The 15,481-nt window shown below is 29.5% G+C and overlaps 2 protein-coding genes across 2 annotated transcripts; both read left to right on the top strand.

Moving 5' to 3' along the window:
- Nucleotides 1-6,657: 6,657 nt before the first annotated feature.
- Nucleotides 6,658-12,183, top strand: LOC112707183 (protein trichome birefringence-like 39). Its single transcript, XM_025758814.2, has 5 exons — nucleotides 6,658-7,564; nucleotides 7,743-7,914; nucleotides 10,460-10,635; nucleotides 10,729-10,887; nucleotides 11,597-12,183. Exons 1-5 carry the CDS (start codon nucleotides 7,275-7,277, stop codon nucleotides 11,883-11,885), a joined length of 1,086 nt encoding a protein of 361 aa, XP_025614599.1. The 5' UTR covers nucleotides 6,658-7,274; the 3' UTR covers nucleotides 11,886-12,183.
- Nucleotides 12,184-12,985: 802 nt separating this feature from the next.
- Nucleotides 12,986-15,471, top strand: LOC112707182 (uncharacterized). The gene is made up of 2 exons (XM_025758813.3): nucleotides 12,986-14,439; nucleotides 14,669-15,471. Exons 1-2 carry the CDS (start codon nucleotides 13,357-13,359, stop codon nucleotides 15,191-15,193), a joined length of 1,608 nt encoding a protein of 535 aa, XP_025614598.1. The 5' UTR covers nucleotides 12,986-13,356; the 3' UTR covers nucleotides 15,194-15,471.
- The last annotated feature ends 10 nt before the right edge of the window (nucleotides 15,472-15,481 follow it).

Genomic DNA, 15,481 nt, shown 5'->3' with positions numbered 1-15,481 from the left:
TAAAAAAAAAATTTGTAACCTTTATGACTCTTCCGAATGTACTAAAAATTTAATAAAATTATATAAATTTTATATTGCTACTTTCTTTTTGTTATTTGAAGAATATCTCGTGCCATTTTTAGTAGTGAGTGAGAGAAGAATATATAGAGGTAGTGGTTAGATCAAAGAAAGAAGGGCCATTATATATAATCATCCAATTCTAGTGTTTGTGTTTGTATAATAACAATAATTGTAACGTGAGAATTAATTACTTAACTAACTAATAATTCACCACATATATAGTACTTAATTGGTAGCCGCCACAAAGCACATTACGTTTTTCTCAAGTACAAATAAAGTTAAGGTTCATGAATGCATATTTTAATTTGTATCCCATGGGGTAATGCCTGCCATTATTGACCTATATGAAATTGAAAAGTTTAAGGCACTAAGGCAAGTATATTAATTTCTTTTTTTTTTTTAAACTTTCTCCCTTAGCAAGCAACTTGCATATGAAATATATATTGTACCAAAATGGGCCAGGCATCTATAGTTGCTGGACATGGCCCACATAGCCCTATAGTTGAAATAACATTTTTCTTGAGCAAAATACAAAGAATAATGTTAAAGAAATAACCTGCTTAGTTAGACGAGTAATCAACTCACTCATCTGCTTAAATAAGTGTCGGGATTTGAATTTCGTCTTATGCATGTATCAATTTATTGACCAGTAACAGACCCTTAAATGAAGTTCCGATTTACGATATATTAATCGTTAACCTGTCAAGTGGAGAGATATCGTGAACAACTAAAAAAATGTTAAAAAAATAATTTATTTAAGCTAATATCAACTATTTTTAAAAGAATTATTTTATTTATGTTAAATTTTAAATTATAAATTTCTTAACACAAAATTTAAAATTATAAATCTAAACTCAAAAATTGACTAACATTAATAAACTAAAAATTAATTCTTTATATTTTTCAAATATAAATCCTCACATTCTCTTATTCCACCTTAAGCCAATAGAGTTTGAGAAGGAGAGAACAAATAAAGAGTGCAATCAATTAAACTATTTCTTTGGATTATTATGACCACATTAACAACTTTGGTTTTGGAATGGTTTGCAATGCTACTTTGCTCAAAAGAATATGACAATGCATAAAGTAAAAGGACCTACAAGAAGGTGGTGCAAGATAATGGTGGGCTTCCAAAAGCTACAAATATTATAAGAAGGATTTTCATCATGGAGTATAGCTTATGTAGTTTACTTTTATTGGTTTAATTCATTTGAGATATATATTATTGCAAATGGATAAAAGAATCAAAAGCTACAACAGCTATTGGTGATTAACTGATTATATGTATTTGAGGACAAAACCTCAAGAATTCAATAATGTACTTTGTTTTTGAGTAGCGAATTGATTTTGAATTTTTTTCTTTTATATTACATACAATTATATGCATAATATACCTGCAATAAAAATGTTTCTTTTGGTTTTAAAAATAAATAAAAATAAAAATGCCTTGGTTAATTACTTTGCCTATTAGTTTCTGTAACTACATTTTTTTAGATAATTAGCTAGGCGTTAATCTTGAGTATCTTTCGGTTGAAAATTAACCACTAATTTTTAGTTTTGTCTTAGACTATTTCTTAGCGGGTAAGGATTAGTCACAAATTCTATTGTATACATACACATTATTGCTCGTAAGAATCTGATTTATATATGATATTTAAATAATTCAAACAATTAATACCACTTGTTAGTGCATAAAGTGGATGAGGGTTAATTCAATTGCTGAAAATAAGTGGCACGTTCTTATCCGTCTAACTTAACTTGTAATCAATTTAGGATAATAGGATCAATTGATCTTAGTTTGGCATCATTTCAAAGGATTCTATATATATGGAAAAATTATGGTAATATTATAAAAAAAAACTAAAATTTATTTTATTTAATTTATTAATTATTTATTAAATATATATTAATTATAATTAATTAATATTAATAAATAAGATAATCAATACGTAGAATCATATTTTTTATTAATTTTATTTTGTTATTAAATATTAAAAAAATAAATGTAAGGTTAGACAAATTTTGATTAATATATGATTGCTAGTCTGAAAACTGACAAAGACTTTCTTCTCAATCAAATCATTCCGTGTATGACGTGTATTAATTACTTAAATAATTAGGCATACACAGAACCAACTCTAGAGAGCATTAATTTGGCATTCTTCTAACAAATTTATATACAGTACTCAGCACAAGACATTGTATCATGCACACACATGCATGCATATGTATATGTGAATATGTATTAATAAAATATTAAAATTTAACTAATTTAAATTATCAAGTAATTAGTTTACTAGTTTACTTAAATAAGTGTTAAAAATTTGAATTCTATATTATATATATAATATTCTATTATCAATAACAGACTCTTAAATAAAATTTAAATTTATAATAAATTAATTATTAAATTATCAAATTAAAATATACTATAAAAAATATTAATATGTTAGTGGTATAGTGAGTTTGCATCTCTAATACATTATCTATATGAAAAATGTTAAGTGTCTTTTAAAAGTCACCTTTTGGTCAGCTTTTTTAAGAATTTATTATCATTTAATTAATTTAAGTATCTACTTTTATGTATTAGTTGTTTAAAAAATTAAAAAAATTATTTATTTTTTGTTTTTTTTCTTTTTTAAAAATTGGATAAAGAATAATATTTAAAATATATTTAGTTACACTGCATCTATATTAGAAGTATCAAATAGAAAAGTTTATTCTGTCTCGTCTTATTCCGTCTCATCAAAAGTCCGCCATCTAGTGGGCTGATCCATCCCGCCCCGTCTAATGAGGCAGTCTTAAATTCTTTCTTCGTCCCATCTACGGTGGGTTAAGCCCGCCAAATTTCTATTTTTTTATAAACCATTAAATATTATACAATATATATAATTTCACAACTATTTTAATAAGTTTATAATTTTTAAAAATATAAAAAAATTATCATTTCTAAATTCACAAACACTAAAATCTTTATAATTATAAATATGTCATAAATATAATCATAAACTAAATTTTTTAAAACAAAATAATAAAACCAACATTGTCAAACCAAAACAAACATTGTCTAAAATATATAATTAAATATTTTTGAATTTATAATCAATCAAACATAAAACATAATCCAAAATATAACTTAGAATATCTTCAATGACCATCTTCATCCTCTTGTAGATCAATAATATCATAGAAATTTATAAAAAATCGGCTCTAACAAAAAAAAATAGTCTAACTGACCGGAAAAACCTGCTCCACTCCGTCGAAATTCGCAAAAGCTCACAAATTAAACGGTACAAATTAGGTAAATTTTTTAAATTTAACAGTTTTAAATTTTTAACCTAACCCACCTTTTTTAACAAATTATACAGATAAAACTGATAAATTTCGATGCATTTGCCATCCCTAATCTATATATTATACATGCATGAATGAATATATGAATAACCTCTCATTCACAAATTAAATTATTAAGGGGTTTAATTATTGGATATTTGGATATGATAGAAGGAAGATTAATTAATTGGAAGAGTGAAGGAACAAGGGATAAGGGGAAGGGCCTTGTTGGAACCTAAAAGCCGCCAACAAGTACTGTTTCTTTCTTCCCACTTACTTCTCGTGTTGTTTGATTATGACTTCTCTGATTGCGATCATACATTATAATTAATTAATTATATATACATATACATACATACATATATAATATAGAAACTCTTATCACAAGAAAAGAAACTATAATTATAAATTAAATTATTGTACGCATATTCAAATTGAATCATGCCTGGCTATGATTATTATTATTGTAGTTTTAAAGTTACATGTAAATATTGTGCTTAACTAACTTAGGCAAAACATTTAGGTATACGTTTTCTTTATTTGGTGAACAATATAATTGAGTGAAAACTACAAAAATTTTATTATTTATAAAAAGTAGGTATATTATACATAATATTTTTTTGATGTTTTTTATTAAAAATATATTTTTTATTTATTAAAAATATAATAATTTATATATCTTTTCTTATTAGTTTAAACTTTTAAAAAAATAATTTTATAATAAGATATCAGAGTTTGTTCTTATTAATTATTATCCTCCAAACCAAAAAAAAATTAGCATACGTCAAAGAAAAAAAATATATAAAAAGTTAAGTAAATTAAAAAAAAACTCTAATTTAAAAAGTGTATTAAAAATATAATTATTCATGTGTCTTTTTTTTATTAATTTGAACTTAAAAAAATATATATTTTTCATAACACTGAAATTGCACTCTTTATTGTGGTATCCTTTCTTTAAATCTTAATATACTTCAGCTTGATAAATTTCACAACCATATATAAAATATTGGAGTAGATTATAAGTAAGAATAAAATAAATAAGAGAAATTTTTGAGGATCAATAAAATTTATTATTTTTTATTATTATTTTTAATTATTAATTCAATTTATTTAGTTTAATAATTTAACAATATACTTTAATTTTAGTCTTTATTTTTAAATATTAATAATTAATTACTAATAAAAAATAATTAATTCTATTAATTCTCCAACATTCTTCAAAAATAAATTTATTGATTCCCTAACACTATAGCCAATGATCCCATCCATCCACTTCCACCTTACCCTATATATATATATATATATATATATAACTTTTGATTTTTATAGTTTAATTAGGTGAAAATTAAAATGAATGTTTTAATATGACTTTAATTAAAGAATTAACTTTTTTAAGTTAATATCTATTAACTTTTTAAATTATTTTTTAATTTTAAATCTTAAATCTCAAATTTTAAATCATAAATTCTAATTTCTAAAATTTAAATTCTAAATTCTAATCCTAAATTGTAAATCCTAAAAAAAAAACATGAGTTAAAAAAATAATTTTACAATAAAAAAATTGATGTTAACTAATTAAAATTTAATTTCTTATACTTATTCTTTTAATATTTCATAAAACAAGTATATAACCAATTTTCTAGCAATATGGAAATGTTAGATGGGCAATTATGATGAAATAGATGGAAAGAAACGTAGCTAAGTCACACAAAGCATAATTATAGCTTGTGATTCTAAGATATATGTTTTAATTATGTTGCTGTGCCAAGTGTCCCAAACTCCCAGTCAAAAACTAACACCATTTAACCTAAATCTTTACATGCCATGCATCTTCTAAGATCGATCCTCAATTTACTATTAACAATAGCCATTTCTCACGACTAATTAAACTTGAGTAAAAAAAAAAAAGAACTAACTACCACTAATAACATTAAACTAACCACATGTATTAATTGTTTTCTTGTTACATTCCTATACCAATAATGACAACAAACAATGTTCTCCGAATTAGTAGCAATGAAGATCAGAAAGGCATGGGGCATTAAAGTGATTTTCATTGGTCAACACTTCCATACTCATCTCTTTTTGTTGTCACACAAATCCAAATTCTGACATCATAGTGGCACAAGAGTTGCTTCAAGCAAGGAGCATTAGTTTTTGATGCATTCTTCTGAGGCCTGCAACAATTTTTCAAACTACATACAAAGATTCAACCAACACGCATGCTAAATAACTTCTCAAGGGTATGTTGTTTTGATCTTTTTTATGTTTCTCAGAACAATTATGGAATTTTCTCACCATTTATATCCCAAAATGAAATTATATGTTTAATTTTTCACAAGCCAATTTCTATTCTGTCTTTCTTGGCTATTTATGGATCAGAGATCGTTGCCATTATTATTTTTGTGAAAACAATATTTATTTATTTTATAGAAGGACGATGGATGATTCCGAAGAATTTTCTGAGCAATGAAAAGATTAGGATTGGATCCAACCCCACATGCAACTGTTTAAAAAGAATCCATATAAAGTTCCCACTGTTTCTGACTCCGGAAATAAATAAACATAAACAAACAACACACGTTTAAAAATGAGACATCTTGTTTTACATAGTGAATTAATACATTTGGGTAGTTTCAATTAGAATTAAGATTCAATACCCTACTTCAATCTCAAAAATTAGTTCAAAGAGTGAGGATTAAAGAATATCTTATATATATTTATAAAGACTTTAATTTTGATGTACTAACAGTATAAAATATTTTATACAGTCGTACAATTATATCGGTTCTTTTGCATGATTATTCACGCTGTCAATATAAAGATAGTTATTTTTACTATGTGATGTTACATAATTAGATACGCATTTAAAAATTATATATACCTTTTCTCATGTCCATAAATAATCATTTGAAGAATAAATACTTATGAAGATAGTCTAACAATTTATGTGTTAAGCATTTTTTAACTCTCAAACTAAAATCTGAAATTGAATTAAGTTATTTATTCAATCTCAATTCTAATAGTTTTAAAATTGTGAATTACAGTTCACATGAGTATGGATTTTAGCTGTTTAAGGATTTAACACATTGTTAACTAATAGATATAAACCCTTGTTGCTGTTCAGCATTGTCTTTAAAATATATTTATATTGAATAAAGTGGCTTTTGTCTATAACACTTAGTCAGAAGTATGTAAATATAATAGAAATTAAACTCCTAAATAATAATATATTGTATGTGTATTTAATTAAATTGTAATTCACATATTTTAAAATATTTTGTTAAAAATTCAAGACCGATGAAGAAAACAAAAAGAAGAAGACATAGTTGTACAATCAAAGAAAAAGAGAGATGAGAAATTTCTATATTATTGATTAAAAAAATATTATAGTCTAATTATTAACTATATTGAAAGATATTTAGCCGATCTATTTTAGAGACTGTATTTGTCTAAATTAAGATCATATATTATAAAATAGGATAGATAAAAAAAAAAAATTCTTTTTAAACTTTAAGACACCAAAATTATAAATATTGAAATAGAACTTTAATTTTTGTATTTTTTAGATTTCAGATTGAATTGATCGTCGAAATTCTTGTTAATACATTTTTATCTAGCTCGGAGATGACCATTGATTGCAATCTTGTATATTCACTATTTTTAACCTTCTCTTTAATATCCAATATTTTATTTTGTGGGAGAAATTAACAAAAAAGAATTTGAATAAAAAATTTAGAAGCCTATTGAGAATTAAAGAATAAAAAAAAGATGTCCTGTTTTTCACATCTGTGTGTGCCTTTCCCTTACACATTATATAATCCCCTGTTTGAGACACACTATTAGTATATTCATCACTCTTCCCCCTTCCACAGAAACCCATGTCACAGCAGGGCTTCTTCCTCTTACTACTCTCTCTGTTCATCGCTCTGTTTTGCAACCGCCACAAAGCAAGAGCAGAGGATGCTGGCAATGCAACCATTATTGCAAAGAAGCTTGGTGGAAGGTGTAACTGGTTCCGTGGGAAATGGGTCTACGACGCTTCATATCCTCTCTACAATCCTTCCACGTGTCCCTTCATAGATCCTCAATTCAATTGCCAGAAGTATGGTCGACCTGATAAACAGTACCAGAGATATAGATGGCAACCCTTCTCTTGTTCCTTACCCAGGTTCGTTTCTCATCTTAACCACTTTCTTAGTTAGTTACTTAGACATATATGTTCCATCTTACTGTATTGAGCTCTTTCTTTAAAAAAATAAAATAAAATTTTAATACTAGTTTATGGACCATCTTTCTTCAAAAAAAGTTGAAGTTGAATGATAGATGATGTGTTTTTGTTTTTGCAGGTTTAATGCAATGGATTTTCTAACAAGATACAGAGGGAAGAAGATAATGTTTGTGGGAGATTCATTGAGCTTGAACCAGTTCAATTCACTGGCATGTATGATTCACTCTTGGGTTCCAAACACAAGAACATCTTTCACAAAGAACAGTGCTCTCTCCACAATCACATTCCAGGTCACTCTCTATTTTCTTTTATTTTTATAAGCATTTAATGGGTAGTGCTGGATATCATGATTGTTTTCATGCAAGTGCTGTCGTTTTCTCACTAATTTGCACATCAATGTTGAACTCTTTTCAACACTTGAACTTTGTTTTGCCGTATTTGAACTCCAATTTTTATGATCTTCTTTTAACTTGTTTTTCTTTGCATAAATTTGTATTTATTTTGTTTTATTGTTCAATGGATCTTCTTTTGGTGGTGTCGTGAAACACTGGAGTAAGGGCAATAAAGTTTGCTACGTGATTGGTGGGGGGATTTTCCTTTTGTAGGGGACACTTTTTTCTAATTGTTTAATTCAAGGCACAATTAATGTTCTTGTCTTCATTGTTGTAGTAGTAATCAATATTCTATATAATCTTAGTTGTCTTAATTGTTATAATTAATAATTCTTTCAATGAACTCTTATTCTTTTACCAAATTCGAACGTGCACATAATTTTCTTTAGCTGTACATCAGATCCAAAGAAAGAGTAGCACTAGTAGCACCATAATTTGTTTGTCTTCAACATATAAGAAAGTAATGATTAAAAAAAAGAAGCTTTTAGACGAATTTTAAATTTTTAATATATTATAAATGTAATTTTGATGAAAGTTATAAAACATTATATATATTCGTCCAATTATATTAGTTTTTTTAGATAATTATTCACTCTATCAATATAAAAGTAGTAATTACGTAATCAGATATTTGTATAAAATTTTTTATATAAAAAATAAATTAAAATTAAACTCATATATTAAATACATTAAAAAAATATTGTTTGATTCTTTTTTAAGTAATTTTTTATGGTGAATGATTTTTACTTTTTACCAGCACTTTTTTTCAACCACAAATTATTTGTACATAGGTGAAGTGTGATTTGTCATATGCTCATGTGATCATGTCCTTGACTCCTTGCGGTGGAAAAGAAAATAAAAAAAACATTACTGTCAATATATTTTTTTAAAAAATTATTTCTCTGTTTCTTCTTTTTGTTGTTATTTAAATTCTTGCATGTAGGAGTACATAAATTTTGGGGTAAATTGGGCCATTTGTCAAAAGCAAATGTCCCCACTTAGCAATGATAATAGATTTTCCTCCAATTGCTAAGAACATGAATCACCTTAGTATTAGACATCAATGGAAAAATTAAAATCATCATAGTAGTATATGCTATTTCCTTCATTTCTACAATTATAATGATTGATAATTTGATAATAGTATATGCTATTTCCATAGTTCCAGAAAATTATTATTGATTACATGCTTTTATACTATGCTTGAGCATCATATAACCTTCAATCAAGTTATTTACATAAGATAAGATTACTACTATAATTACACATGATTGCACATGGGATCATCAAAAGTTAAAGTCGGTCATTTATTTTATACTTTATGGAGTATATACAGTTGTATAAAGCAATAGGAAGATTTTGAAGTATATCGTGGTATTGGTGTATTAGTTATTTTTAACCGTTGATCTTAATTATATATATTATATATATTTTTTATAATTAAAATTAACGATTAAAAATAACTGAAACACCGTATAACGGTACACTTGAAAATTTTTCAAAGCAATATATTACTATAAATTGTGAACTTGTAAGCTATAGCTGCATTCAATCCTCTTTAACTTTGTGGATTTAACTTCAGAAGATTAACCAACATTAATTAGTGAGTTAAGTCTTTAATCATTTTCTAAAATGGACCACTTGAAACTGGGGGCTTCATTTAGACGCAGTTCTCTGCTTGTACGTCTTTTTTTTAATTTTTTAATTTTTTTTTAAGACAAATTTGGTAAACTACTAAAGTGTCAAAAATTGGGCCACTTGTTTAAGATAAGGAAAGGGTTTTTTATTTTTACTTTTTCGACGGTATCTTCTTTTTCTTTTTCTTATTTTTATTCTATGCTAGTTTTTCCTTTTTAAGGGCCCTATAGACAAGAAAAGACATCACCACAAGGGAAACTCAATTTAAGGTGTAAACTTGCTTTGATAGGACACTTTGCAAATAAATGAAGACTTTACAAGAAAGATACTAAAAAAAATAAAATATGTTAGAAAAAGAATGAATTTGAAAGTATTTCTTAAAATATTTATGTTCTTAAGAAATCAAAATTTCATCTATTATAAGTGATTAAGAGTTAGTAAATAGTAGTTTGAATAATATATTGTATACATAAAAGATATGGCTTCAAATTTTAAATGTCTTTTATATAATAAAACATAAGTTGTTTCATAGTAGTTAATAGGTCAATCAATTCAGGAAAAAAGGTAAATAAATTTTTAATTTTTTAATTTAAAGATATATAAATTTTTTATTAATTAAAAATATAAAAATATTTTTAATTTTTTAAAGCGTAAAATATTTAAATTTTTTTGTCTAAAATATATAAAGATAAATCGGTTCATGAGATGAATTTAGATATCTCATATCTTAAAAATAAAAAATATTTAAAAATAGGATGATTACATATTTTATACTCAGAAATGGTTTATTATTATTTTATTATAGGATTATGGGCTGCAATTGTTTCTGTACCGTACACCATACTTGGTAGACCTTGACCGTGAGAGGGTTGGGAGGGTTTTGAAGCTTGACTCGATAAAGAGCGGTGATGCTTGGAGAGGAATGGACGTCCTTGTTTTCAACACGTGGCACTGGTGGACCCACACTGGCAATGCACAGCCGTACGATTAATCAACCCTTAAACTTTGTTGTTGTTAGTAGTTAGTACTCTATTGGCCACAACAGCTACTAAATTTGTGTTATTTTGATTTCAGGTGGGATTATATTCAAGACCGTGGCAAGTTGTACAAAGACATGAACCGATTTATTGCATATTACAAGGGCCTAACAACTTGGGCCAGATGGGTTAACCTTAATGTCAACCCAGCCCAGACCAAGGTCTTCTTCTTGGGAATTTCCCCTGTCCATTACGAGTAAGTTATTTTATTCATTTATTGGAAAATCATTTTTTTTTATCAACAATATTTAGTAAACTACCAAAAATGGTATTTCAAAATTCATATTACTGAAAAAAATAATTTTAAAAAATACAAATGACAAATAAATTTATAAATATTGTGACAAAAAAAATAAAAAATATAATATTTTTATAAATGATAAATAATTTTTGTGTTTAGCAAATAATTTATAAATATTATCTAAATTTTTATAGAAATTTGAATAATTATTTAGAAGCTGTATAAAAAAATGTTGAGTAAAATTCAATCTCTATATTTTCTTTTTGATTTAAAAAAAATCGGTCATTTATTAAGAAAATTTAAAAAATTACATAACATAAAATTACTAAAATTCTATTAATACTTATAAAAAGTTACATCAAAATCTAATTTTTAAATTATTTGAAAAAACATTTAATATCTTATTATTCATTCATATCTTTTAAAGATTATTTTTGTCAAAAAGTATAAAATTTTGTATATTATTTTAATAATTTACATGTAAAAAATAGATTTACATTTAAATATTGAAAACGTACATAGCATACAGAATAATAAAAAAAACCCTCATAAAATATGATATTTATTTTATCTTTATATCTCTGCATTCTAAATATGCATGAGAGTAAAAAGAATGATGTGATATAGTGTGTTATTTGTAACTAAGAACACAAGATATATACAGGGGGAGAGATTGGAACCAGCCTGCAAAATCATGCATGAGCCAAACAGAACCATTCTTTGGGTTAAAGTACCCAGCAGGAACACCAATGGCTTGGGTTGTGGTCAACAAAGTTCTAAGTAGGATCAAGAAGCCAGTGTTCTTTCTTGATGTAACTACTCTCTCACAGTACAGAAAAGATGCACACCCTGAGGGTTACAGTGGTGTTATGGCCACTGATTGCAGCCATTGGTGCCTCCCAGGGCTTCCTGATACTTGGAATGTGCTTCTTCATGCTGCTCTTTTTGCTTGACCACAATTTCATTCATTCAATCACTCATCACAAATATAGTCACTTTACAAGTTTGTTTTGTTAGTGTTAGGGGCCAAAAGGATAACCAAATTGGTTTCTAGTTTCTACTTTAGGAGATAATTTAGTTTTATTTTGCATTATTGTGGTTCTTGTAATTTGAAAAATAATAAGAGGGTTGGTTGGTTGGTTTGATATTATATGCTTCAAATTGTAAATGTTTGGGATTATTATTTTGGCAAGAATCTTGCCTTGATTTGTGCTAAGTATATATACCTCCCTTTTATTGTGTTATTGAAAAGCATTTGCCAATAACTATGAGGTAGAAAGACTTTAATAGTGAGAATTATGCTATGTAATTATGTATGTGTAGATCTTGCAAATTATACTGAGAAGTAGAAAGACTTCAATAATTCTAATGCCTATACACACATAATATGATAACTTAATTGAATAATTAAGTCTAAGAAAACAGAAACAGTAAACCCAATAGAATTTCTATATGTGATAGAATTAAACAGATCACACCATTTCCCAAAGAGAGAATTAAAAAAGCCCAAAATTTTTTCAGTGAGTCAAGATTCAAGAGGGCTGCAATTGATGACCAAAAAAAAAAAGAGGGCTGCAATTGGATTAAACCGAGTATTTTCTTTATTCCATTTCTGGAACCCAAAGAACTAAACAAGTTTAAATATGACCAGAACCAGAAAGAGTTGGTTGAAAACAGAAATGCAAACATTTGTTTTTTGGGTTTCTCTCAAGATCAAGCCCGATCAAAGATTAATTCGTTCATATTTGAATTTCATTTAAAGTTTTGTATTTATTACTGCATGTACAAAGCAAAATTTAAAATTTTTAACTCTCAATATTTATTTAAACAAATTAGTAAACTCAATTCAATCTAATTATTGCAGAAACTAATTTAATTATCAGTTTAACTATATCTAACTACAATTAGTTAGTATATTTAAATCTATACCTCAGCACTGATTAGACCCATATTCCCATAATAAGAATTAGAAGTTTCTTGCAGTCGAAGCAAGCAGAGTGATATGCCGACTACTGCAAGAGGTCCAACACTTGTTCTGAGCTAATCAATTTATCAGGAAATATAAATCCTGAGACCACGTATCAGTCACAGAACGAGAGTCACAGAAATAGAAGCTTGGAAGGTGCCACGTGTGAGAAAGCAGAGAAGAGGAGAAGCCCAAAGATATACATGATCCTAATCTTTGAATCCTGTTTGAATTGTTGCTGAGTCATGAGGTTAAATAGTGCTAGGACCCTCACACGTTGCCACAACCAATTACATGCGCTTCCACTTGTCCATCCCCCATGCAAACATATCCACTTTTCAACCTCCTTCAACCGCCACTCCCTCCTTTTTAATCTCACTCTCCCCAAACATCACCTTCCAAGTTTGCAAACACAAACACAATAAAGTGCTTTTGTTGTTTTGACGAGAACAGAAAGCATGGCGTCTGACCAGTTGCAAAGGAGAGAGAACGCGAGTGTTGAGAGAGAGGTGCACATTGAGAAGGACAGGGTGACGAAGATGACAACGCATTTTGAGCATCTTGCTGAGGAAGTTAAGGAATCTGATGATAGCAGCAAGGACACTCCTCAAGGTACACAGTTTGAGTCCCTTGCTGACAAAGTGAAAGGTGGCGGTGAACATGGAGGTAGAAAAAGCGAGAATGTAGCGGCGAGTGATGCTCAAGCTCAACATCATAATGTGGGGAAGTTCGAGAGCGGAGAAGAATTTGAAGGAAGAACAAGAGAGGTCACTGGCAGTGTGCCAGAGAGGAGTGGTGAAAACAAGGAGAGTGTGGGACAAGTTACTGCTGAGGAAGCAAGAGGGGGAGACAGAGGAAGAGAGGAGGGTGTTAGTGAAGGACAGAGGTTGCAAGAGGCTATAGGTGGTGGTGCTGAAACAGAAGCTGCCAAAGCAAAGAGGAACCAAGAGCAAGAGATTTTTCAGGGAGGAAGAGTTGGCGGTGGTGCTGCTGAAACCGAAGGTGCAAAAGCAGAGAGGAATCAAGAACCAGAAGAAGCTCAAACGAAGAATGAAAGTGAGACACTTAGAAGCAAAGAACAAACTGCACCGCAACAAGGCTATGTTGATGCAACCAAAGAAACACTCTCAGGTGGAGCAAAAGCTGCAGCAGAATACACTGCGCCGGTTGCGGAGAAAGCCAAAGACTACACCCTGCAAGCTGCTGAGAAGGCCAAGGATGTCACGGTGGAGAGCGGCAAGACTGCCGCAGAGTACGCTGGCAAGACTGCAGTGGACTTGAAGGACAAGGCGGCCGTGGCAGCGTGGAAGGCGGCGAATTTCGGCACGGAGGTGACCGTGGAGGGGACTAAGACTGCAGTACATGTGGTGGAGGGGGCTGCCGGGTATGCTGGTCAGAAGGCGGCTGAGCTGGCAGTGAAGTCGGTGGGTGCTGTGAAAGGATTGGCTGCTTCTGCTGGTGAGACTGCTAAGGAGTACACTGCGAGGAAGAAGGACGAAGCTCAGAGGGACTTGGACCTCAAGAAAGCCTCTCAATTTCAGGTTTGGTATCTTCTTAAACCAAATTACCATCTTCAAAAATAAGCCATTTTATATTCAGAGTAGTGTATTGAAATTTCAGAGACTATTTTGTACTTTTGATCAATCTAGAAGTATCAGTTTGGGATTTAACTCGAAATTTGAGTAAAGTCCTTGCCATTATGAAGCTTGTTGAACAACTTAGCATTATAACTTTACATTGAAATGAGAATTGACACAAAGTGGCATTTAGGAAGGGAGGACAACACAAGGGGTCGGCGAAACTGTGAGTCTAGAGGGAACAGGAAGCAGCGTGTTATCGTCCATTGGAGAAACTGTGGGAAATGTTGGTCAGCAGATAAAGAAACCATTTCAAAACATCACTGGAAGTGGACAAACTGAAGAGAGCAACAGAATTCAACAAGGGCAGCAACAGATTCAGCACGAGGGTGGTGAAGCAATGACAAGAGTTGGTGATGTGGCACAAAGGGTGAAGAAGCCATTGGACACCATCACTGGTAACATCACTGAGGGAGGTGGTGAGGTTTTGGGAGCTGTTGGTGAAACTGTGGGCGAGATTGGTGAATCAATGATCAAACCTGCTGAGACAGCTCAAGAACAGCATCAAGGTAAAGAGGGACAACAAGGTGGTGGTGTGCTTGGTGCCGTTGGTGAAACCATTTCCGAGATTGCACACACAACTAAGCTCATGGTTGGTGGTGAGGAAGAAAGTGAGACGATGCACAAGAATGTTGAAGGGAGGAGGAAGAACCCTTGATTTGTGTGATCACTGAAAACTGATCCTGTTTTCTTGCTTTTGGTACATGTTTTGTTGATGTCTCTGTTCCATGTGTTCAGATGTGGACTCGAGTGTTTTTGGGGTTCTGTTTTGTTCTGTGGAGTTTGTGGAAAATAAGAATCTCATTGTGTGATTGAGGTTGTGAAGATACAAGTGTCAAAATGTCTCTTTCTTGTAAAACAGTCAACTTTGTACCTCTGTTACCTACTGTTATAATATGCAAAGTATAAATAAATGTAACAAGTCTTATTATAGTACTCGGTACTA

The sequence above is a fragment of the Arachis hypogaea genome, chromosome 8 (genome assembly GCF_003086295.3).
Source record: "Arachis hypogaea cultivar Tifrunner chromosome 8, arahy.Tifrunner.gnm2.J5K5, whole genome shotgun sequence".
NCBI classification, from domain to species: Eukaryota; Viridiplantae; Streptophyta; class Magnoliopsida; order Fabales; family Fabaceae; genus Arachis; species Arachis hypogaea.
Note: the sequence above shows the minus strand (reverse complement) of the source record. Positions and strands in the feature narration are given on the sequence as shown.

Coding starts and splice junctions, on each gene's coding strand:
- LOC112707183 (XM_025758814.2), top strand. CDS start 7,275: ATGTCACAGCAGGGCTTCTTCCTCTTACTACTCTCTCTGTTCATCGCT. Junction 7,915..10,459: donor TCTCCACAATCACATTCCAG/GTCACTCTCTAT, acceptor ATTTTATTATAG/GATTATGGGCTGCAATTGTT. Junction 10,636..10,728: donor CACACTGGCAATGCACAGCC/GTACGATTAATC, acceptor TTTTGATTTCAG/GTGGGATTATATTCAAGACC.
- LOC112707182 (XM_025758813.3), top strand. CDS start 13,357: ATGGCGTCTGACCAGTTGCAAAGGAGAGAGAACGCGAGTGTTGAGAGA. Junction 14,440..14,668: donor AGAAAGCCTCTCAATTTCAG/GTTTGGTATCTT, acceptor AGTGGCATTTAG/GAAGGGAGGACAACACAAGG.